Source organism: Engraulis encrasicolus, chromosome 19 (assembly GCF_034702125.1).
Source record: "Engraulis encrasicolus isolate BLACKSEA-1 chromosome 19, IST_EnEncr_1.0, whole genome shotgun sequence".
Taxonomy (NCBI): domain Eukaryota; kingdom Metazoa; phylum Chordata; class Actinopteri; order Clupeiformes; family Engraulidae; genus Engraulis; species Engraulis encrasicolus.
In genome coordinates, this window is record NC_085875.1 from 5,685,016 (window position 1) to 5,710,015 (window position 25,000).

Genomic DNA, 25,000 nt, shown 5'->3' on the forward strand with positions numbered 1-25,000 from the left:
TTTCATACATGATGACTCCTGACAAATGGGGCGTTTTACTGTCAAATTGTTCTCTTGCATTTGCCAGCGGAGTAGTTGCACGAGACATATTGTCAAATAAATTGTTTTAAAATTGAGACTCTGACAAACCAGGCGATATACTCCAAGGGCACAAAAAAAGAAACGGTCGGAGGACTTGAACAAACTGTGTGATTTCTGTTTGCCAGCTAGATCTGTGTGGATTACATCAGTTTACTGAGTGACAGTGAGGTTCGTTATGGACAATAACTCTGACTGCTTGACATAAGAGCACGTTTTGACACACTCTTTTGGTCATGGTGGTCTTATTGTGCATGACAAAAGAAGGACTTTGTGAAGAATGTTTTTTTCTTCCTACCCGTCTTTTCCAGTCTCTTGTGTGTCTCTCCGACTTCGTATTCGTTCTCACTTTCCTCTTTCCCCATTGGCTGTTGTGGTGGATGTACTGTAGTGTGTTGTTGTCACCAGATGAAGTGTTATCCCCATGGTCCATGTGCTGTAGTGTGTAGCATATAACACCACTCGTTATTCATTCATGAACCTCACACCAGTACGCTATCCTAATCTCAGAGGCACCAGCATATGACTATACCACTTTAATATGATGGCACAAAATATCACTAGTTAGACCCGGGATGAAATCCATTACCGACGTGTCAAACTCTTCCCATGGGCTTACAAGAACTGCAACATATACTGCATGTAGTGTGCTCCCATGTTTTAGTGACTTCTACAGCCAGTGTGGAGTATAACCCAAGGTGTTGGATGGATTTGTGTTGATTTATATGTGAAGTTCACTTGTTAATGTTTGCCAACCTCGTTTTCATACTGCTGAACTTTGCACGCTCTTCTATACTATTCATATATTTGTGTAAGTTGTGTGAATACACAGTAAATATTGCAGTGTTAATTCTACATTTAGACTCGAATTTAACACTCATGTTGTGTTCATCGTGTTGAATTGCCACTGCAACATTGTGTGTGTACATTATACCAGTAGAGATGTTACGTCATATTACGTTCAGCTGACATTCAGTGACTTGCAGTTATTTAGGTGCACTCCCTGGAGCAATGTGGGGCTAGATGCCTTGGTCAGGGGGACACTGGAGAGATGGAGAGCAGGAAAGTGCAGGAGAGCACTAGGTATTTACCCCACCCAATCCCCCCATCCACATTCTCCCTGCTGGTCTGGGACTCGAACCTGTGACGCTCCGATCCCAAGACCAAGTCCCTAGCCATTAACTGTCAGCTGATCCACAGATACCATTGTACCATGACGGAGGTACGTGCACTATACCAGTAGGCTAACCTGTTGTTGTGTGTACTTTATATTAGCTACATAGGAGGTTGGACTCATTCATCTTTGTACTACTCTCTCTCTCTCTCTCTCTCTCTCTCTCTCTCTCTCTTGCTCTCTCTCTCTCCCTCTCTCTCTCTCTCTCTCTCTCTCTCTCTCTCTCTCTCTCTCTCTCTCTCTCTCTCTCTCTCTCCGCAGCTAACTGCATTCAGCGTATGCGGCGCACCCCTCCACTGGACGAGCTCCAGCCCCCTCCGTACCAGGATGAGGACGGCTCCCCCCGCATGTCCTGCACGCCCTCTGACCTGGGCGACACCAAGTGCGGCCTGTCGCACTGCAGCGACAGCCCGCGCCATTCCTACGACAAGTGCCCGAGCGAGGGCAGTGGCGGGCAGGAGACGGAGAGCTACCTCACCAAGGGCTACGAGGAGGACGTGCCCAGCGACAGCACCGCCGTGCTCAGCCCTGAGGTGAGACCGTACAACACAAATAATAATTAGAAATGCACTCAGAGTGTGCAGACCTCCGCCAAGGAAGCTGTTTGATAGTCAAATGTTCTATGTTACACCCTCATTTTTTTCATGTCTTTCTGCCTTGTTTTTGTGGAGTTAGAAACTGGAATGTCAAAATTCGCCCTATCCCGCAATGGTGAAGAATCTTTTTTTTTAATTCCTGGATCCAGATCGTGATCCAGGTCACCCCCAAAATTTTATCACTTGTTTCACAAAAGTCCCTAAAGATATCTAAAAAAAAAAATCACTTGTTCCTTTTGTTATTTCCAACAACTCCACAAAGTTTCATCAAAATCCGCTCATAACCTTTTGAGTTATTCTGCTGACAGACAGACAAACAAAGAGACAGGCAAACCAACGCGACTGAAAACATAACCTTCTTGGTGGAGGTAATAATTAGCGAACTAACTCTACTCATCTTTAACCCTGTGTAATTCTGTACATTAACATGTGGGCAATCCAAGGCAACTCAACACTGCTTAAGGAAATGGGTGTACTGATATTATTACTGATCAGTTTGCCTTATCGGTATTCTCAACATTACATATTGGGATCTTTTATATATATATATATATATATATATATATATATATATATATATATATATATTTGGGGCTTTTTTGCCTTGACTTTTGAGAGAGAGAGAGAGACAGGGAAAGATCGGCAAATGACCCAGGCTGGAATTGAACCCAGGTCCCCAGCGTGGTAACCCAGTGCCCTACCGTTAGGCCACATCAGGACCCATATTGGGATCTTTTTATTGCAGTACCAGTTTTGACCACTTGTATTCCCACACTCCCTCTCCAGTTCATTTACAGTAAACCAAGAAACATCCATTCGCTAATTCAGCACACCATAAATTATGTATGTCATAAATGCTGTAATCGATTTATTTTGCATCTAGGAATGTTATAAGAAGATCCATAGGCTTTCATTAACCAAGAAAATTCTGGTGTCATCACTTGTGCATGCTGATCAACTTCCATCAAGCGTAGTAGAGGTTTTGACTCTATACCATCAACATCATTTTTTCAGTCAAAAAATATTGACAGGTTTTTGTCATGTTTTGCTCACAAATGATGTATAATTAATTTTGCTAGCAGCAATGATATGCCTCTGAACCTGCCTGCCTGCCATGCTTGCTTAAAAATGAAACATAATCAGTATTGAATATATGCCAAAGAGGTCACACACATCCTGGTCAAGGGCGCGGTTAAAAAAAAAAAAAGTGGGGTCTTTTCATGGCACGCCACCCACCGCACCACACGCACGTTTCCTTTTTGGACGCATGTCTTTTGACATGTTTCATGTCAACAAGTTCACTTTGCCTAAATAATTCAGTGTGTTGCTGCATTTACTAACCTGCTACATTATGGATTAGCCCTCTCCTCTGGCAGCTTCAGTACTCATCACAGCACAGAAGGTTAAGCAGCTTTCCTCAAGCTCTCCCTTCACACTGCCAACTACTGTGCTGAACTGAACTGCACAGTAGCAAAAGCAGTGTTAATTCAAGTCAATGTAGAGCAGAAATACTCAACTGGCGGACTCAGGTCCGGATGCAGACCCAAATGCAATGTCATCCGGACCAAGATAAAATCCCTCTGTATCTAATACATGTATTCAAATTATAATTATTTTATTTCCATTGTGTGTCAAGCGAGGTTTTGCTGTCATGCGATCTCTCTGTGTATAGTATTTCTGCAAAGCCAATCTTATGACAAATAAAAGTATCATCACTATGACAACTCAGTGAGCGAATAAGAGTGCGGCCAGGGAGTGAGGCTATTTTCTGCATCGGTTTGCAGTGACTTTTTTGGACCCTGCAAACATTGGAAATTTGGCGAGTGGACCTTTTCGGTTTCTAGTGGAGTACCCCTGATGTAGAGAGTCGATTTAACATCTTCTAGATTGTGTCTTTCCCTGAGTTACAGTAAGTGTTGACTTGCTGTAACACTTCAAACATGAGAAACCTTTTCTTACACCCCATGTGTATGGTACCCAAGGGTACTTTGTTTGGCTTCATAAGAAATCTTGAGGAAAGCAAATCATGAGAAATCTTGTTTCCTTACATCCTGCAGTGCTGTACATCCCAAAGGCATTTTGTTTTGACCTTACAATATGGATTCCTGCCATTACATTGTGTCAGTGTGTGTTGTGAAATGGTAAACCACGACAACTGTTGTTCCTGCTTACGTACACGGTTTGGGAATGTGAACAGTGGCATTCTTTAGCCCTCTGTTACTACTGTGCTACTAAGCTTACAGTACACAAAGTTTTTTTTTAAAAAATGCTGCGTTAATTCAACACTTAGAGAGTCCATTTAACATCCTCTAGAGTATATTTATTCCCAGAGAATTAACACTGTATTTTTTTTTTTTTACTGTGCACACCATTTGGGAAAACATGCAAACAGTGGCATTCTTCAGCCTTCAGTCACAGGCAGTGCCAGTAAAAAAAAGACTGGGTGGCTGTGTGCATCATTGTGGCAGAAACCATGGTAACCGCGCTCAAACAGGGAAAAATGCCATGAGAGAGAGAGTCGGCGGCGAGAGAGAAGGGGGAAAGTTTATTTATGCGGCATATTGCTATGCCGTGGCTGGGCGATATTTTCCTTGTGCCTAGTGTGTTTTTTTCTCTTTTCCTCTGGTGCCACCACCAAGAAGTACATTAGCCTCCCACCGCTTGGCAAAAGGAGACACAGGAGTGGTATAAAAAAAAGTTATTAAAAAGACATTTCACTGTATAAACCATATGGTCACAAGCTTTAAAAATGTCAGGCTTTGTAATGCGACTGTAATGCGCGACGGCATTTTCACTCGTTTTGTGTGCTTGTGTGTGTGTGTGTGTGTGTGTGTGTGTGTGTGTGTGTGTGTGTGTGTGTGTGCGTGTGCGTGCGTGTGTGTGTGTGTGTGTGTGTGTGTGTGTGTGTGTGTGTGTGTGTGTGTGTGTGTGTGTAAGAGAGAGGGGGGTGTATGTGCTTAAGTGTGTAAACAATATAGATGGAAGGAGAAGAATAAAAGAGATTGAAACTAAAGTGGAGGAATGAACGTCATTGTGTGTTTCTGCAAGCACCCACTTGGAGGCCATGATACTTACGATAGTGTGATTAACTCTAATGCCCACACCCTATGTTTTCAAATCTGCTCCTCATCATTTGTGGAAAGGCAGGCTTGCCAATGGTCAACAAAAAATGCACACAAAGGAAATTTACGTTTGAGAAAAGTCGACACAAACGTTCATAATTTTCATTTCAACACCAAAAAAATGTACACCCCCCCCAACCATGTCAACTCTGCCCTCATCAGGACATGTAATTTACGGGAAAAAAAGGACAAATTTGTGAATTGACAGCACAGATTTGGATGATGAACACGTAAATATGTCCTCCTTCACCCCCACCAATCAAGTGATGCCATACTTGTGATACTGTGATACCCTACACAGTAAAAAGAGTACTGAGTACTGTCCAAGTGTTGAATTAATACTGTATTTTCTACTGCTGTCAATTCTCTGCTGTCAATGGACACATAAAAATGTCACACACACATACACACACCCCCAACCAATATTTGCAATACATGTGATACTGGGATTATGCCTACTATACCACCCATCCCTTATAACCCAATAGGCTACTCAAATCTGCTCCCACCAGGAATTGTCAGCCTGCCCTGTGCCCCCCTTCCCCCACTAATACTTGCAACACTTGTGATATTATGGTTAAGTCTCCTACCTGCCCACCCCCTCTAACCCAATGCTCAATTTTTTTTCCCACCAGGACATTTACCGTAGGGACACATACACGCGAATAGGCGAACTTTGCCATTCATTCCTATGAGAGAGGCGAAGGCAAGCGATGGCAAGCGCAAGCAAGCGAACAGGAGCGAAGCGGAGCGAAATTATTAAAGAAAGTTTAATGTTATGCAAATGAGGAGCGAATTCGCCTGCCGCGGCCCAATCAAATCAACAACATCATTGTTCCATTCCATTTGATTCGCCGCGACGACCTGATTACGGTTAGATTTCGCCTCTCTTCGCTTCGCTTGCTTCGCCTCCTATGTGTCCCTACCGTTAGCCAATAACACAGTACTTGTGATACCCTACCAGTCTCTAATAATGGCCCAAATCTGCCCCCACCAGAACATGTCGTTCAGCCAGTAACACAGTACTTGTGATACCCTACCAGTCTCTAATCATGGCTGAAATCTACCCCCCACCAGAACATGTCGGCGCGCGGCTCCGCCGTGCAGCTCCCCAAGGGCTATGAGCCGGACCCGGCGGCCCCGTACGGCACTCTAGACGTGGTCTTCGACTACGACTCCCATGACCAGCGCCTCGCCGTCACCATCACTGCCCTCACCGACATCCCGCCCGTCAAGTGCACCGGCAACATCTCCTGGCAGGTGAATCATTTCAGATGAATGAAACAATTGTAGCCCTGTCATGAACGATGTGCCTCCAGTGGCATGTTGTAATAGTAATTGAATTGTATAGTAATAGTAATTGGTTAAGTACCATAGTACTACAACACAATGACATAACACAGGGCCTTTAGTAATGCAATACGATGTGGTCATTGCCATTCTGGTTACAGCAAATTTATAACGCCGTGTCCTAACGGGTTAAAAGGATAATTTGATAGTAAGACACATTATAACACCTTATACTGTAAGACTGATATTGATATCATGGCTGGGATACCCTGATAATATTTCTTTTTTTTATTATTAAAGCGTTTAAAAAGTACCTTCATTTAGGTAAATCTGGCTAAAAAGTGACATCATTTGGATGGTGATATTGCAATGGTGGTACATAAACCCCCCCCCATGCTAGATTTTGTTTGGGGGGGGCGGGGCGCGGTCCACAACAAATTTTCACTCCGTGTCACGCTATTGCTTAGTCCGTCCCTGGTCCAAATGAAGAGTTCTGATGCAAAACCCCCTAAGTGCCTTTTCAGAAAATAATCTTAATTCCTTTTTATTTAATACAAAGCTATCAAATTTGCACATTTTTAAATTTATTTATGTAATATAACTATTTATATGTATTATCAAGTACATGAATGTAAACCAAACCAACAACTGGGTTCTCTAAAAATATAGAAGTGCAGGTCTTCAGAAATGGAGTTAGGGGGTTTTGCATCTGAACTCTTCAAATGCAACACCTCTTCCCTGGCAGGTGCACCTGGTACTGCTGCCCACCAAGAAGCAGCGTGCCAAGACGGGCATCCAGAAGGGGCCGTGCCCGGTCTTCACCGAGACCTTCCGCTTCAGCCACGTGGAGGCGGAGATGATCGGCAACTACGCGCTGCGCTTCCGCCTCTACAGCGTGCGCAGGATGAAGAAGGAGAAGGTGCTCGGCGAGAAGGTCTTCTACCTCACCAAGCTCAACCTGCAGGGCAAGATGTCTGTGCCCGTCATCCTGGACCCCTGCCCCACCATACCAGTGAGTCACTCACAACTCCCACCAGTGAGTCTTAAGGGCCGTACACACACGTCGCTGCTAGTTACTCGCTCAGCGAATGAACTCAATAGAATGTCAACGTATTCCAGCGAGACTAGCAGGCGAGTAGGCGAGTACTGTACAAGCGATGCGATGTGGGCGGATCCCGAGTTGAAAATATTTTATCTTCGAGCGAGGCGAGTAAGCGAGTAACCAATTGGAAGGCAGAGTTCGGTACTTCTCGCCTGTTCATTGGCAGTTAAAGCCGCGGGAACTTTCAGCAAACGTTCCATGAAACAGAGGCGAGTAGACGAGCAAGCGAGAAGCTACCAAATAGCAGCGATGTGTGTGTACGGCCCTTTAGGCGGTGGTAGCTCAGGTGGTAGAGGAGCCGCTCGGCAACCCAAAGGTTGCAGGTTCGAGCCCCGCTTGGCCAGACTCCATCGTTGTGTCCTTCAGCAAGATACTTAACCCCAAGTTGCTCCTGGTGGCAGGGTGGTACCCTGCGTGGCAGCCACGGCCACCGGTGTGTGAATGGGTGAATGTGAGGCATACAATGTGAAGCGCTTTGAGTGCTCGATGGAGTGGAAAGGCGCTCTACAAATGCAGTCCATTTATACAAATGCAGTCCATTTACAACTCCCACCAGTTGGCTGGCTGTTGGTCAGGGGTGGGGAACCTATGCCTCTGGGGCCGTTAACGGCCCTTGAGATTGTCTTATCTGGTAGGGATTCTGGTAGGAGACACTTATTTCCCAACGCAGTCTCACCCCAAGTAGTCAATTTCTGACTACCTTGGACCAGACGGCAATTTTTGACGTCTTGGGTATTCCTTCCACGTCACATTTTGACTATGTGGCCTAACCCTAAACCTATTCCTAAACCTAACCTCAATGACATTATGCTGCCACAAGGGGGCGCCTTTGAGGACATAGTCAAAATGTGACGTGGAAGGAATACCCAAGACGTCAAAAATTGCAGGCTTGGGGTGTCAAAAATTGAGTAGTCAAAAATTGACTACTTGGGGTGAGACTGTGCAGTATTTCCTGCTCCATGTGCATAGCATGCAAACTCCATGAGACGTACTAAGTGTTTTGAGCTGGACCTTGCACATGGGACATTTGCGTATGCAGCATTTGAACCTGCCCACTAAGTTATCATTGAGTTGCAGATGCTATATACTGTATGTAGATGGGCGTTGAGTTTACAGCATCACTGGAAGGCATTTTTGACTCTTGAGTGTAAGACTTTAAAACTTTCACAAGCTACAGAAGCATTTTAACTTGTTCAACACATCAGCTATATAGATTGGCTTGCATCAGTGTTTGTCAAAGTGTGGTGCACATTTACATAATCATGCATTTATTTACGTAGTAGAACAGCACTGTTTTTTAAGTGGGCAATTGCTTCTCAAACTAAAAAATGGCCACTGGCTTAGACAATATAACCAGAGGGCAATTCTCACACTTAGGTATTATGAGTCCTTAGGCATATTTTTGTTGACTTGGAAAAAAAAAAGTAGAGAGACACTTTACTTTGTTCTGCATAGCATATTTATGGTATGCCTCCTAATGTTTCTGCCATCCTCCTTAAAATCCTTTTAATAAAGTCGGTGACAACTGACATGCTGAGTGAGATTGTTTATGCTTTTCTCAGTTTGTCACAAATAGGCCAACAGTCTTTTTGATTAATAATATACTTAAGTGAATTAAAAAGCTGATGACTTACATCTGTGTGTGTGTGTGTGTGTGTGTGTGTGTGTGTGTGTGTGTGTGTGTGTGTGTGTGTGTGTGTGTGTGTGTGTGTGTGTGTGTGTGTGTGTGTGTGTGTGTGTGTGTGTGTGTGTGTGTGTGTGTTGTGCGCACGTGCACAAACATGTCTGTCTGAATGTGTCTTTGCGTGTGTGCTTGTGTCTGTCTGTCTGTCTTACTGGGTGTGTGTATGTGTGTGTGTGTGTGTGTGTGTGTGTGTGTGCTATTTTTCCTTCCACTGTGCCTGCTGTGGTCTCCTCCCCTGTTTGGTTACCAGGGCAGCGAGTCCCAGGTCAGCATCTCGGACATGTCGAGCGAGAGTGCGTCGTCGTTCCAGTCGGCGGGCCAGAGCACGTCGCCAGAGCTGCTGCTGGGCCTGGTGTACAACGCCACCACCGGACGCCTCTCCGTGGAGATCATCAAAGGCAGCCACTTCAAGAACTTGGCTGCCAACAAGCCACCCAGTAAGTATGCTGAAGCAGTTTCCACACACACACACACAAAGGATCAGCATAATGTTTGAATATGCTGTTGACAACATGATGTAGGGAGGTGGCCCAACATGCAAAACTTGTAATCACTGTAGATAGCACCAACCCCTATTATCATTTAAATAATCTGGCTGTCAACAAGCCACCCAGTAAGTATGCTGAAGCAGTTTCCACCCACACGAAAAGTTCTACTGTAGCCTACGTAAAAATGTATGATCCGAAATCTTAATACTTAAATGTTTCAATGTTTAAATACATTTTTTAATTAATTTTGAAACATTTTATTAGAGCTTCATATAGGGAGACGACCTTGCATGTAAAATGAGCAATTGAGCATTGTGGAGGACACCAAGCCTTACTATCATATAAAGAATATGGCTGCCAACAGGTCACCCAGCACACGGAGCACCAGCAAAGAATATGATACTTCACACTGCTGTAAAATGTTAAATTCCCACAGTGTGTATGAAAGCATTTCATTAAATGCCATCCTCTGTTACAGTTGGATAATGACTAGTGTAGTAGGAACAACTCTCGTAAAACTCTGTAAGCTAATCATTTTTAAATGAAACACAAATAGTAGCGAGGGGTGGATCGTTATCCCTCCCACTGTTAAGCTGTGGTGTACAGTACACTGCATGGGATGAAGTCACCACAGACGTCTAAAGTTCCAGTGGAAACTACTGTACATAGCTGAAAAAACACATGACTAGCTTCCAGGCCTGTCACAACCACAACCGGGCAAGCAAACTAGGCCATTGCCTAGGTCAGTGTTTCTCAACCTTTTTTTTAGGCAAGGCGCCCTTTCAATTCATGAAAAATCTCAAGGCACACCAAATCAACAAGCTGTAACATGGCATCGCATTTGATACCACACAAGCTTTGAAAAGTAACCCATTTGGAGACGTCACACAACCCATGTTTGAAGTTGCAGCTTTATCTCAGACAGGCTATGTGTAGGCCATACTGGGGCGACTTAAATTTACTTTATTGTGCATAAAATTTGTAAAAAAAAAAAAAAAATGGTAGCTGAAAGATTCCGCTGACTAAGCATTCATTTATTAATTTAGACAAATATGCATTATATTACATAATTTATTTATTTATTTAGGTCAGTTTCACATACCATCAGCCACGTTTCCGTGGCACCCCTGAGGGGGGTGTGAGGCACCCCAGGGTGCCATGGTACCCTGGTTGAGAAACACTGGCTTAGGTCCCCTAGCAATGAGTGCAATGACAACTTTGTGAGAGAGGCAAATCCACTGTAAACTCAATGACCAAAGTGCAATGATACTTCTATCAAAATCTGTCTGGGGGGTGGGGCCGTGAGGGGGTATCAATGATTTGAAGGGGAAAGGGGGCCCCAAGCCACTCTTTGCCAAGGGCCCCCAAATACCTTGAAACAGGCCTGCTAGGGTCCACTCCATGTATACAGAATGTGAGTGGAATGGATAATGGAATATACAACTACACGGGTGTATTAACCACCAGAACCAGCAACTGAAACCGAATACAGTCTTCCCTAACATTGCACAGAGAGGAACAATCAATTCAAGTGGCTTTGCTTGTCCGTATAGATATATAAGTAACCATATCACGTTATGTATTGCCTGCCTTGTGATATTTTTCCCATGCTGTGTGTCTACTATAGACACAATATTGAATGTTGCATGGTGAAAGAGAACAGAAGGATACTTGACCCCAATGTCAGTGGCATTCAGACAAGTGCATTTACTGCCCATTTTCGAACATTACATCTTGTCAAAACACAACCGACCTTCCCTGAACTGTTGCCCTCTTGTCTTTACCCACACTCCCACCTCTGTTGCCCTTTGTCTCCCTTTTGAGGAGAAAGAACGTTGTCAAGAGTCGCCATGAAGTCATGTTGACAATAAGCACAACCTGAAAGCCTCGTGTGACATCATTGACCTGGATTCTCTCTCCTTGTTGCCGTTCTTTTGTTTTGTCTTGTTTTGTCCTCTCTCCCACCCTCCTTTGATTGTTTTGTCTGGCTGTCTACTCTGATAAACTTTTCCCTGGACTGTTTGGTTCACCCTGTTACTGACATCTTGGTCCATTGTTTCTTCTTACTGCTTCCCAACCCTTGTTGTCAGATGGACTATTCTGTTGTCTAAAGCACTTGATAGGCGGACAGGTTTATATTATTAGAGGTGAGTCTCTCTCTCCACAGCCCTGCAGAACAAGTGCGTCTGCTGGCTATACTCTCCAAACTATCAATGTTGCGACACCTTTTTTGTCACATATACACTCTCTCTCATTCTTTCTCTGCTTCTGTTTCATCTCCTTCTGTCATTTTCCCTCACACATTTTGGCTTTTTTATTTTCAGTGGGAGTAGATTAAAGCAAAGTTTCCCTCATGGATGGTGAATATAAGCAGCAGTAGCCCTTAGATCTGCTGAGGGGATATAGCAGTCAAAATGTTGCGGTTTTACCAAGTAACCCATCCATGAGTAAAGCTTTCAAACCCGTACCTGTGTACTATTACCCTGTGTGGTACTGTACTGTGTACTGTGTTTGCACATCAGTGCAAGTTGTCTCCCACATTGTCCCAGTTGCATTTCCCTAACGCCTTGCCTCCCAGTAGATCCTTGCTGCTTCATATTTTTACGTTGCTTCGGGAAATGTGATTGCTTTTACGTAGCATGTTTTGTATTTTTTTTGTTCAGTTCAGTAGCCCGTTTGCACTACCTTTGTACTCCAATGTGCATTGGCTAGTTACATGACACAGCTTATTTTTCATTGTGTTGTGGCTTCCTAGGGGGGAAACCCTTTATGTGGATGTAATATCAGCACTTTTACTGTTATTTTTTATTATTAGCTTCAAAAGTGTTGCTTGGTCTGTGTTTTTCTATTTAACCGCAAGAGTTATATGTATTTGAAGTAACAGCAAACAAACAGAAAAACAAGGTATGCACATAAAAAATGTGTGGCGTTGAAAGTCGGTTAGTAAATTTGGGTTCAGTTTAACTGTACTCCACAGATATGCACATAAAAATGTGTGCCTTCAAAGTTTGGGCTTGAAATTTGGGTTCAGTAGTTCTATCCTCCACAGAAAAAAATGTCCTCTGACACAGACGCATATCATCACCAATTTGAGAAATGATTACATTTGATTTGGCATCACATCCATAAACGACGTTAGCATTCAAGATAAATAAATGACGACGCGTTTGAGAGACAGGAAACGGGAATTTGTGGCTTTCAGGGTCGCAATGGCACCATCTGCATTCTGCCCGCCCACCACTCTCTCACATCGCACGCCACGCACGCTCATTAATTGGCACCCGCCACTCTGGCGCATTCACCCAAAACAATGGCGGAGGCAAGAGGAGTTCAGTAGCGCAGGGCCACTTAAAGGCTGTGACAGGGCCACTGTCAGCCCCATTCAGAAGCCAGTGAATGAAAATCAAGCCTGTTTCAGCTGGTCTCTTTATGTGAGAGGAGGGGAGAGTGGAGAGCAACTTTATTCATAGCATGCAGCTACGACTCTCTCTCTCTCTCTCTCTCTCTCTCTCTCTCTCTCTCTCTCTCTCTCCCTCTCTCTGTCTCTGTGTCCCTCTCGATCTCTCTCTCTCTCTCTCTCTCTCTCTCTCTGTCTCTGTGTCTCTTTCTCTCTCTCTCTCTCTCTCTCTGAAAGCATCTGGCTCTCCAACGCCATGAAAAGCCTCCTTGACATATTCCTGACACACTTTGACATTTTGAAAATAGAGTGCATTATCATAAAATACTTTTGTAGGCCCCAGAGAAAAACAAAAAAAGGAAGTCGTGGCGTGGTGGCGATGTGGCACTCACTAAACGCACTCACTCAAGTGTTCAGTGAAAGACACAAGGTAGTTTCCTGGGCCCTTGGATCTGACGCTCATACTTTGGTCAGAGAGTGCTTTTAGTAGAGGGACATTTTTAAATAAAAAAAATGTCAATTACTCATGAAAGAAAATGTAGTAATTAAATATAAAACTAGTACATGTTGCTAGAAAAGAAAACCTAATATGTATTCAGTACAACAGAACAAATAAAGCCAAGGCAAATTACGAATTTCTTTGTTTGGCTTGATTAGAACGTGACACTTAATGTATTTAATTGAGGTTTTCTTACTATATGAATTTTTCCCAAGGAATATGTGCATATCTTGTGGACCGATCTTAATTAGGAACACCTATTACTATCCTCAAATGTTTTAGCAAACAATGTTCGAATAATTTCCCTACAATGAGTGTAACTCTCCATGACTCTGATATAACGCACTTCCTTCACGTCCTCCCCCATCTCCTCCCCATCTGCCTCCATCCTCGTCTCCCAGACACGTTCGTCAAGCTGACCCTGTTGAACTCCATGGGCCAGGAGATGTCCAAGTGCAAGACCTCCATCTGCCGCGGCCAGCCCAACCCCACCTACAAGGAGACCTTCGTCTTCCAGGTGGCCCTCTTCCAGCTCTCGGACGTCACGCTCATCCTCTCCGTCTACAGCAAGCGCAGCATCAAGCGCAAGGAGATGATTGGCTGGATCTCGCTGGGCCTCAACAGCTCCGGCGAGGAGGAGCTGACGCACTGGACGCAGATGAAGGAGTCCAAGGGGCAGCAGGTCTGCCGTTGGCACAGCCTGTTGGAGTCCTAGTGGGATGGACAGACGGACAGACAGCAGACAGACAGGCAGACAGATGGAAGGTTGTAAGAACAGTATGAGGAGAGAGGGAACACTAGAATTAGAGCTAGGAAGTGATGAACAGATGGACAAACAGCAGACAGACAGAAAGATATGATTGTGAGTGTAAGGAAAAAGGGGAATACTAGTTACGACTTAGGAGGGTGATGCTTGGATTGGTTGGGGTTTTTTGGCCAGGCCAGGTCAAACCTTAGAGCTGCTACCTGGAGGCAAACAGAGCTGCCCTCCCGCTAAGCACCCTGGGAAATGGAGTCCAGCTGAGGTTCAGGACTCAGGGGGTTCTGGGAGTCAAGGCCAGTCCTGTGAGCTTCAGTGTAATGTATTGTATTACGTCTTTTGTTCAATGAAATTCGAACCAATGTTACATGGTTGGCTCACTTCCTGCCAAGTTTTCAGGGTCTTTTTTGTCTTTCTCTCTTTTTTTCTTTTCTTTTTGAGAAAGTGTTTTTATCATGGTACTAGTACTGTGTGTTTTTATTTCTTGGGTGGACCCTGCAAGCTTTGCGTTATGGGTCTGACATGCTTCAGACTACATTTTTTCAACAACAAAAAAAAGAAAAGAAGAAGATGACAGCCTGAGCCCCTGATGACAGCCAGAGAGGATTAGCTGAAGCCAGTTGTTTAAGTCAGATACACACACACGCAGGCAGGCAGAGAGCACAGGTGCGAGGACATTCCCCGCGTGTTTTCTCGTCTGTGCAGATGAGATCGGCCCAGTGGGAACTCCCTAGATTCCCTCTCCCAGCACGAAAGGCTAGTCAAAGAATCCGAAGCGAAATCTAAACATTTCAAGGACAGACAAACTTGCATCATATTTGCAGTCATCGCACAGTCGGTGCACACAGCGAGAACGTTTTTCGCTCTCTATGACGCAAACAAGTCTGTCTTGATTCCACCAGCGGTGCTCCCCTGATTTCTCAAATCTCTTTTTTTTAATCCAAGCAGTTGGCAAGTATGCCACATATTCACTTTCAAACACAGCAAACACACACCACCCCCCAAAACCATATGGGTAACTGTTTCAAGAATTGTTCATTCGGAAATGAAGAGCAACAACCAATCTTTTATCATATGTAAGTCACTCAGAATTACTCGGCTATAATTATACTTTTAAAAGTGTGCCATTTTGGAGAGCACTCATTGGAAAGGGATTTACCGTATGATCAAACAGTGATGTGACAGACAAAGGGGTTTACATTAGTGGGTAATGGAAAGTGCAAGTGACTGGGGACTAGTAAGGAACGTCAGTACATGGCTATGCGTTATTCACTTTCAATCATGGTAATAAAGTACGACCAATGTTCTCACCAGCATCTGAATCAGGTCTTAGGACTTGTAAAAAGGCTATTTTTTGCCATGATTGCAGAGGACTGTGCGACCACAGAAATGATTTGTGGGGCCGTCTGTGGAGCGAGCGAGCGAGCAGGGTGACTCACAGAAACCCAAACTCCTGGCCAATCAAATTATGTTTGAAGTTTCTGAAGCAGAACACATCCATTTTCCATTGTGTGTCTCTCTGAAAGGGCTTTCTTCTCCCACCCACCGAAGAAAGCCTGGTGTTTCTTTACAGGAGTCCTGACTGTGGACTTTCTCTACTCAGTGAAAAAAAAAAACACTCTCCTCCTACGTGACATCAATTACACACCCTCCCTTCCTGCCTGCTCTTCATTTTGTTTTGTCGGTGCACTCATCCCCAGTGTGCTTGTTTGCTATGGCGCCACACCTAGAATGTTCTCTGCATGCCTTCTTACACTTCATCTGTAGTCTGCACACTATATTCTATTTTTAAACATGGCCGCCATCCCCTGTGTGTGTGTGTGTGTGTGTGTGTGTTTGTGTGTGTGTGTGTGTGTGTGCGTGTCTTTGTGTCTGTGTCTGTGTGTGTGTGTGTGTGTGTGTGTGTGTTTGTGTGTGTGTGTGTGTGTGTGCGTGTCTTTGTGTCTGTGTCTGTGTGTGGGGTTCAGTGTGCCGTGTCTGTCTCAAGGTCAAACCTGCATGTGCTGTTCTCACTTAACTCCTCAGCATCACCGTAAACAGACTGAGCAATGAAACAGCACACCGTGAACAAACAAACAAACAAACAAACAAGCAAACAAGCGAATAAAACCATACTAAATGGAGGGAGCGATAAAAACAAACATTTGACAAATGTCTCTACCGCGTCAAAAGTCTGCATTTATGAATGAGTTTTGCAAGACCCAAAACAGTGTGTGAACCCTGGACTGGGTCCAGTGACTTTTGGTGGAGCCTCCCTCATTTGCGGTCGTGACTCGTGAGGTTGGGCTTATACGCTGCAGTGGCAACAGACTCTGTCATTTCGTGTAGTTAGGAATCCGTTAGTAGAGCAGGGAAGGCAACAGAAAAGGATGAGTCAAAGGGGTCCGTTGTCCCGGGCCAAGGCAGATGTCAGGGGGGACAGAATTGGGTCCCCGTTACATGGTATGTATTAAGTGGGTTGGGCCTGTGAGGTGACTTTGAGAGGTTTGCGCCCAGCCAAAGCTGTCAGTGGCCCTGCGTTAAAGCATTGCTGTCATGTGCCGCCACTGAGTAAACCACCACCGCCTAAATGCAGCGTTATGTAATTAGTTACTTGACATGTTCTGCCATAAAGCCCACATACTGTACTGTACTGTACTGTAAAGTAGTTCTCTCTCACAGATGCTGGCTAGCGCAGCTGCCATTTTTTACAGTATACCAAGTCTCTTTAATGTGACTTTGACCTACAGCTCTTACAGAATCAGCTTTGAATGAATGATGCGCTTCTGCAGATGGCTACGCCTAGTTTCTTAGCAAGCCTGTTTTTTTTTACGCTGCATCAAAACCTACTGTAAACGAGAAATGATTTTACCATAATCTTTCTTTTCTCAATGCATTATCTTATTAAAAATGCTTGTTCCGTGTACTGTATTTAAAAAATATTGAGTTAGTCTGTCATTAGTAGGGAGCTATAGTTGCTGCAGCAGCCGGTGCGCCTCAATGAAGCTACCGTAAAACGTCTCCGCCATGTGAACAATCGCCCATCAGACCTATCAGAAACCCGACAGACATCTCACAGCGACTCATTATGCCCGTTATTATGCCTGCTGTTATGCTAACACGCTCAGCTATACGAACGCATTAGGATCTGATTTCATGCGCTAATATGCCATGTATAAGCATGACAAGATGGATGCTTGCTTTGACATGTGCCGACAGGGCCCTGATAACGTTCCCTCTGTTATCTCAATGGGTGGTTGTGTTATGGTTAGATAGGGGCAATGTCAGGCACATTTTGTAGTATAGCGAGGACATTTTAAAAATATGTAAAGGTAATGAGATGTAAAAAAAATGTAATTGACACTGTTGAATATAATGAGTAAAATTGTGGTAGGCTTGTGTCAGAGGGATGTCAAGCTGAGTTTTACACAGTAATTCTTGCTGTGTTAATTAAACACCCAGAGAGTGAATTTAACATCTTCTAGAGTGTAGTTGGATCCAGATCACTCTCTCAGTGTTGAATTAACACTGTTTCTTTACTATTTAGTCTCCCTCATGGAGCAGTGCAGTGCAGCACTTCCAGGGGGAATCTTACTGACAGGTGAACTAAAAGTGGCCTGCTTTGCTGGTGGTTGCTTTTCTACTAATCTGTCGTGTGTGCTGATCTCTGTGTGATCTGATCTTATGACTTCAATGGTTCTTCAATGTTTTTTTTTTCTTTATTTTGGAGCAAAAGTTAACCTCTCTTTATCAAATGTTGTTACATACTGTATACGGCTTAATTATTACATAGATTTTTCCTATCTATTTTTGTATTTGCGAACAGGACTTTTGAAGTTTCTTGTTACAAAGCTCTGTGAGCGATTTGTTTTCTTTTTTGTAGACCTTCCTTTTATTTTTCGTACTTGTCTTTCTCAGTCATGTACCTGATGAACTGTTGTATTATTTTTTTTTTAGTGTAATAACACAAAAAAAGGATGAGACGATAGGTCTTATCCAGCCGCAAGGTAGTGTTGGTCCAAAACATGAAATATAATGGGGTATAGCAGTCTTAAGTAGGTGGAGGTATTGTGACTATGTGTGCTGTTGTTTCTAGGTTGTGCTGATGTAAGCATCTGCTATGGTAATGATGCTTGTGCAGTGTTGTTCTCTCTTGGACAAAAAAGGAAGTCAAAAAGGGAAAAAAAAGACACATGCAGCGGAGTCGGCCTATTGAGCTGGTATATCCTTTGTGACTGCGAGTAGGAAGAAGCACATCCCTACAGCACAACAGTGAAATGCACCTTGTGAAAGAAAGTCAGGCAGGGTATGCAAACATTGCCCTAACGACAGGAATAGAATCAATCCACCCTCCCCTCCTGCTCTCTCTCTCTCTCTCTCTGCCTCCTCTACTCATGGTCTTTTTCTTCTTATGCACCTACCCTATCAAATCCTACTCTCTCCGCCACCTCTCTCACACCTCTCTCTCTTCAACTCTCTTTCTCTCTCCAACTCTCTCTCTCTCTCTCTCTCTCTCTCTCTCTCTCTCTCTCTCTCTCTCTCTCTCTCTCTCTCTCTCCAACTCTCTCTCTCTCTCTCTCTCTCCAACTCTCTCTCTCTCTCTCCAACTCTCCCCCCTCTCTCTCTCTCTCCACCCCATCTCTTCTCTTCCCCCCATCTTCCCCTCTCTGTCTTGTTCTCTGTCTCTTTGTCTGTCTGGGGGCTCATGGGGGTTCTTCTTCTGTGTTGCGAACTGCCTGGCTGCCTGGTTGCAGGGCTGCCTGCCTGCCTGCCTGCCTGCCTGCCTGCCTGCCTGCCTCCTGCGTGGGAATGTGCAGCCATGAGGAGTCAGTGCCAAGCCTGGGTGTGATCAAAGCCGACCCTCCTTTTGCTGCAGGATTACCACTCTGCTCTCTCTCTCTCTCTCTCTCTCTCTCTCTCTCTCTCTCTCTCTCTCTCTCTCTCTCTCTCTCTCTCTCTCTCTCTCGTTGCCGTCGCTGAGTAGAGGGGAGGACAGGGGAGCACAGTGTCAACTACTCATCAGTCCACTATGGCAGAAGGTTGTGGCCTGTGATGATGAGGGAGTAGGGGTGTTGTGGTCAGAGGGCTTCAAATCCCACATAAGTAGGAAAAACATCTAGTAAGTAACCAGTTAAGTCCTTCTCCCTCATCCATGGTGGCAACCTGACAAGCCTGACTGTAACATGAAAAGCATGGTCTGGACCTGCACCATAGGCAAAGCCAGCATGCTAAGCCCATCCCAATGACTCGCGCTATACTGATTCAACTCTAGACAGAGCATTGGAGTTAGGGAACATAGACAGAGCCAGGTCAGATTCATGGCCCAGCTACGATCCCCTATGATGCAAGGCTAGACCAACCCTCCAGGCAAAAAAAAACTATTCTGCCAATAGGGCTTGGTCTGGTGTATTAGGCTACCATGGTGGCTGAAGTGCCCTTGAGCAAGGCATTTAACCCCATGTTGCTCCTGGGAGACTGACCCTGAATCTAAAGTAACTTGAGTCTCTCTGGCAAACAGTGTCAGTCTACTTCACCCTTAGCCTACCATTGGTAAAGGTTTACAGCTCTGTGTTGCAAAGGTTGTGGCTTGGTAAGTCAGGACATGCATGAAAATTAAAACAGATCAGTACCCTAGCTCGCATACTATGAAGACGGCTTACAAGGAATGCCTGAAGACACAAGCCATAAGCAGATTTAGCTAAGTAGGAGACAGAAGACCACAGTTTTTTTCTAACAGGCCCAAACCACTAAATACTGCCATGGTCAACGTACTGTATGTGCTGTACAGTACGTCTCTGAAGCGTGTAAGTACAGCAGCACTCCCTTTTGTAACCACCTCCTGCACACAAAAAACAGATCTGGATTAGACTAGCCTAGCGTCTCAGGCTGACGTGCCAGACAAAGGTGAAAGAATTTGAGTCGTCTGCTTCAGTAATTGCAGGATTTTTTACACCCTCCCCAATTCAGCTATTCTGCCACCAGACAGAGACTGGTGTTGCTTTCTTCTAAAGATATGTCATTCCAAGGGTTTTTTTCTCTCTGCTGGTGGCTTTTAAGTATTTCCTGTCACATGAAAGCAGAGCCAGAGAGCTCTAGCCACACACTGCATGAGTAGGATTTGGCCATGGACGAGTGTTTGCTGTGGACTATGAGAGTTTGGTGATGATGATGAGAGAAGAGAGAGTGTGGTGGTGATCAAACTCAAAGGCCCAGCTAATTAACACCAGCCTCGAGTTAAAAAAAAGAAAAAAAAGAACGATCAGCTCAAGCTGTACGATTGTGTCTACTGTACTGAAACTCAGACACAAACCCCCAAGTATTTTACTATTATTAATAATAATAATAATAATAATAACAACATCGGTGTTGCCTACTATGCTAAAACTTTAGACATAGACCCCAAGTCTTTTACAATTATACAAGCTTTTTTTGGAGCCAAAGAGGGGACCAGTGCATTTTTTTCATCTGTAATTTTATCTGCAAGTGCCTGGGTGGATGACAAGCAGGAATTTTTCCAAACACCAGCATTAACATCAGAAATGCGTATTTGTTAGGAAGCCCAGGGTTACTATTGTTATAGGCAGCACAAGACACACACTATTCCCAAAAAAAACATTCTCAGAGTGAGTTCACAGTAGTATAGTTATATGCTTTCACAAGGTGTGTTCCCACTAATGTTTTTGGACATGTGAATCTTTTTTTGGTATGTACACGTGTATTACGTGAAATGCTCAATTGGTCATTTCGGTTGCTTACTGATTTTTATTCTTGTCGTGTTGACTCGTGTATGTCTCATTTGATTTTCTTTTTTCCTTTTGAACAAATTGCCTCTACCACCGATTCTCTGTCGGTGCCTTACTTTTATCTCAGAAGCGAAGCGATCCAGTGATGATATTGTCACCTCATTGTATGTACTGTACATGAACCTCCGTATTTCTATTTCATTTGTAAACAATTTCTCATGAGGATTTATGACAAGATTTGTATGTAAGAATATTGTTTTAAAAGACAAAGATGCTTTTAATGTTGAAATACTGGTCTTTGTGCATTTTTTCCCCTTACGCCACATCACTGTGATAGTATCTCCCCTCATATGCTGAAATACATAGGGGTATAAGCAAATGAAAGCCCAACTGGGAAACTCCAACTCCCGTAGTCATTGTGACACGCACTCCACAGCACACAAGTGTTCACTGCACACAACAAAATTGCATTTATGCCTCACCTGTGCAAGGGGGCAGCCCCCAATGGGAGCAGTGCGGCGGGACGGTACCATGCACAGGGTACCTCAGTCATGGAGGAGGGTGGGGGAGAGCACTGGTTAATTATTCCCCCCAACAACCTGACGGGTCGGTAGTCAAACTGGCAACCTTTGGGCTACAAGTCTGACACCCTAACCGCTTACCCATGACTGCCATCAAATACTGATGTATGGTATATTACCAAAAGTATTCCCTTACCTGCCTAGAGTAGGCTCACATATGAACTTAAGTGTCCCATTCATAACCCATAGTCAGAGAGAGTAGAGAGAGAGGTTCCATTGGCCCATTGTTTCCTGGTTCTATTATGCCCCCCTTTAGGCAGACCTAGGCAGACCTAAGGACTGTTCTATTCATTGTAGGAGCATTATGACACGGCCCTTTAGGCAGACCGGAACCTGGTCGCGTTAGGTGCCCATAGAAACCTATTATGTTGGCATATCTCTATATACTTAAAGAATCTCTGCCATAGTGTTCAACATGATGTCAGCCCACCATTTGCAGCTATCACAGCGGGAGCTCATCTAGGAAGGCTGTCCCACAACAAGGTTGAGGAGTGTGTTAATACAATGGACATTTTTGACCATTCTTCCAAAATCGCGTTGTTGAGGTCACACACTGATGTTGTTCGAGAAGGCCTTGCTCTCAGTCGGCACTCTAATTCATCCCAAAGGTGTTCTATTGGGTTCGACCTGTGCAGGCCAGTCATGTTCATCCATACCATACTGTCATCTGTGTCTTTACACACCTTGTTTTGGGCGCTAGCAGAGAGAGTAGAGAGAATCTTGAAGAATAAAGAATCTCTGGCGCTGGTGCACAGTCATGTTGGAAGAGGAAGGGACACGCCCAAACTGTTCCCATCAATGTCCTGACCTGAACGCTGCAAAAGGTGAACCAACATCATATTGAACCCTACAGGTTAAGAATGGAATATGGCAGTTAAGTGCATATGTGAGTCAAGACAGCTAGTGAATACTTTGGGTATAGTGTATGACAGTACTTCCCAACCAGGGGTACATGTACCACTAGGGGTACGCAAGCACACTCCAGGGGATACATGGAAAGATGTAATGATAACAACAAGTATATGGAGTGTAGTCACACTGGGATAGGGGAACAGCAAAAGAGCACAAGTCATATGCCAAAATTGGTTTGGGGGTACGCAGGACAAAAAAGGTTGGGAAACACTGGTGTATGGCATTATTCATCGATTACGACACTAACAAACTAAAACGTATTTTTAGGCCTTCGTGTCCCTAGCCATAAACACCATCTTGTCTTCCGGTCATTGCACACATACAGGCCGATTAAAACAGTATGATACCAGTTGGATCATAGATAGGCACCGCTTCATCACATGCTGTATTCTGTTTTCCTGCACTGCTTTGTCGTCACTTTCACACCTATAAATAACACTGTGAGTAACAGTGTGACACAAGCAACCTCGGGGACAGACGCAAGTGCCCACACATTCACATCTACTGTAGCCAGCCATCTACTGAGGCCGAGACTTTATAATGTGACTAACTAGCCAGCCAGTATTCGAATGTCACAGTGCAGAGGGACTGTCTTGTTAGTTTTCTCTCTCTCTCTCTCTCTCTCTCTCTCTCTCTCTCTCTCTCTCTCACTCTCTCTCTCTCTCTCTCACACACACACACACACACACACACACACACACACACACACACACACACACACACAGCAGGGGTAACAGAACTAGACAACAGCCGTAATCCAAATAGATGCACACATGAAGTGAGCCGCTTTTAAAGCTGTTTTTTTTGTCCCTCAGGAATTAAAGAACCACTTCAGGGTTATAGGACGTAGTTAGCACCATGTTTTGGCCAATTTAGAACGAAAGTAGATTATCACTAAATTAGACTCAGTTGACGCTAGGAAAAGTGACAATTACACGGCCTGTACTACTCCCTCACAACCAGTAGGTGGAGCTACAGTGGTGCTGTGGCTGCGGGTCCTAAAGAGAAAGTTTGGGCACTTTCATGGCATTATTCTATACAAAAGCACCCGAGAAGCACTTGTCCTCTCTCCCATCATTGAGAAAATGTGCTCACTATGTAGAGTTAATTTAAAGGGAACACCGTGCAATGTTACTAGGTCAGTCCACACAGTTCAACTTGGCCAAATGTGGCTGAGAAAAAAAGGCTTATATTGTCTGGGAAATCCTTGAAACTTTTTATAAGCTAGCCCACGCTTTATTCTGTAGGCGTATGCAGTCACCTGACAAAGTAATTTCCCATGGACGCCGGAATGAGAAAAATAAACAATTGAGGTTTGCTCCAGATGTGCCTGTCTGCAGACCTACATTTTGGACAACCTGGACATACGCGTTGGTGACTTAAGGGAAAAATCAGTGGAGCGGTTAAAAGACTAGGCTAAATAAAGTTTGCATAATGAAAGGTGCCGTGAGCAGCACTCAATATTGACACTCATCCGAAATCTAGGCTACTCTAAATATGAAACACACAAGAAAATGCATGCAGGTATAAGGCTGGAAAATAAGACTTGACGCTGTTGGATCAAAGGGGAAATGTATAACAGATGACTTGGGCCCGTATACGCGCCCTCCCTCCCTCGTTCTCGGTCACACGTTAAATTCATCTATACGCTGAAAGCGGGCCAACAGGGGACTACCGCTATAACAGAATGGATCTGATTTGAAAAAGTGCTTTTGACCGTGAGGGATGGGGCGACGCTGGTGTGCTCTCCAGACCTTTGCAGCTGTCGTTCCAAGCGAGAGAAGTGCTGCAACGTCGCACCTACGCGAATTGCCAAGCAAGACTGTTAGGGGGGACCACAAAGGAAAACAACCTGGATGGACGCGACCAAAATACCAGAGCTTGATCATAACGGCTTTGTTTGAATGCAGACACGGATAAAGTCAGGGCACCCGTCACATACCGTTGCTGAAAGAAGTACGGCTATGATTACGAGAGCTGAGTGCCATGCAAAACCACTTCGCGCGATTTTATATCGATGGAAATCTTTCCCGCTGATGATATTTATCGCTGCCAAGACAACTATTCCTTGACGTGAAGATTATTGATGAACATTGTAAAAAGCTTTTCCTGCACGCCCCAGGGAGACTAGCCTATGATCTCAGAGCGGAGGACTGTTTGTTAGGGTAGCCACAATTACATTCACTTTACGTAAGGAAAAATATCCGGGCAAGTACATCAACCCCATTTAAGGTAAGTCACATTATGATTTATGTTTTACAGGGGTGTGGAAACTGTCTAATCCATAATGTATTAATTGACTTTTAATGTCGTTATTTTGACCTCGATGATCAGTGAAATCAATCATCCAGCGCGCTACCCTTAGTTGACATGACGGGACAATATGGTACAGCAATAATATCATCCTCGTATTTTTAATAGCGTAGCCTACTCTCTAAAAATTCAAAGAGATTTAATCGTCATCATAAACCTTATAGGCATTGTCAATCAAGACATAACCTGTACAGTCGAGAGGAGTTCCACGGAACTGATTGAACAACTTTGGTTCATAATTTAGCCTATAGCGGTGTGAATACTGTATCTGCAAAGCAGTTT

General features: G+C 44.3%; 2 protein-coding genes across 3 annotated transcripts in view; both read left to right on the forward strand.

Moving 5' to 3' along the window:
• Positions 1–14,581, forward strand: part of syt14a (synaptotagmin XIVa) — a 35,164-nt gene extending 20,583 nt beyond the window's left edge. Inside the window, exons 4-9 of the mRNA XM_063183940.1 lie at positions 1,514–1,785; positions 6,048–6,230; positions 7,006–7,272; positions 9,297–9,483; positions 11,625–11,681; positions 13,832–14,581. Coding sequence (XP_063040010.1) covers positions 1,514–1,785; positions 6,048–6,230; positions 7,006–7,272; positions 9,297–9,483; positions 11,625–11,681; positions 13,832–14,145 — 1,280 coding nt within the window. The 3' untranslated portion in view covers positions 14,146–14,581. The remainder of the gene's footprint in view (positions 1–1,513; positions 1,786–6,047; positions 6,231–7,005; positions 7,273–9,296; positions 9,484–11,624; positions 11,682–13,831) is intronic.
• A 9,164-nt stretch (positions 14,582–23,745) lies between these two features.
• The window catches only part of sertad4 (SERTA domain containing 4), a 45,367-nt gene continuing 44,112 nt past the window's right edge, over positions 23,746–25,000 (forward strand). The window contains exon 1 of one of the 2 annotated variants that reach the window (XM_063223997.1): positions 23,746–24,637. The gene's annotated coding sequence lies outside the window, so the exon portion shown is untranslated. The remainder of the gene's footprint in view (positions 24,638–25,000) is intronic. The other variant, XM_063223996.1, reaches the window with a different exon arrangement.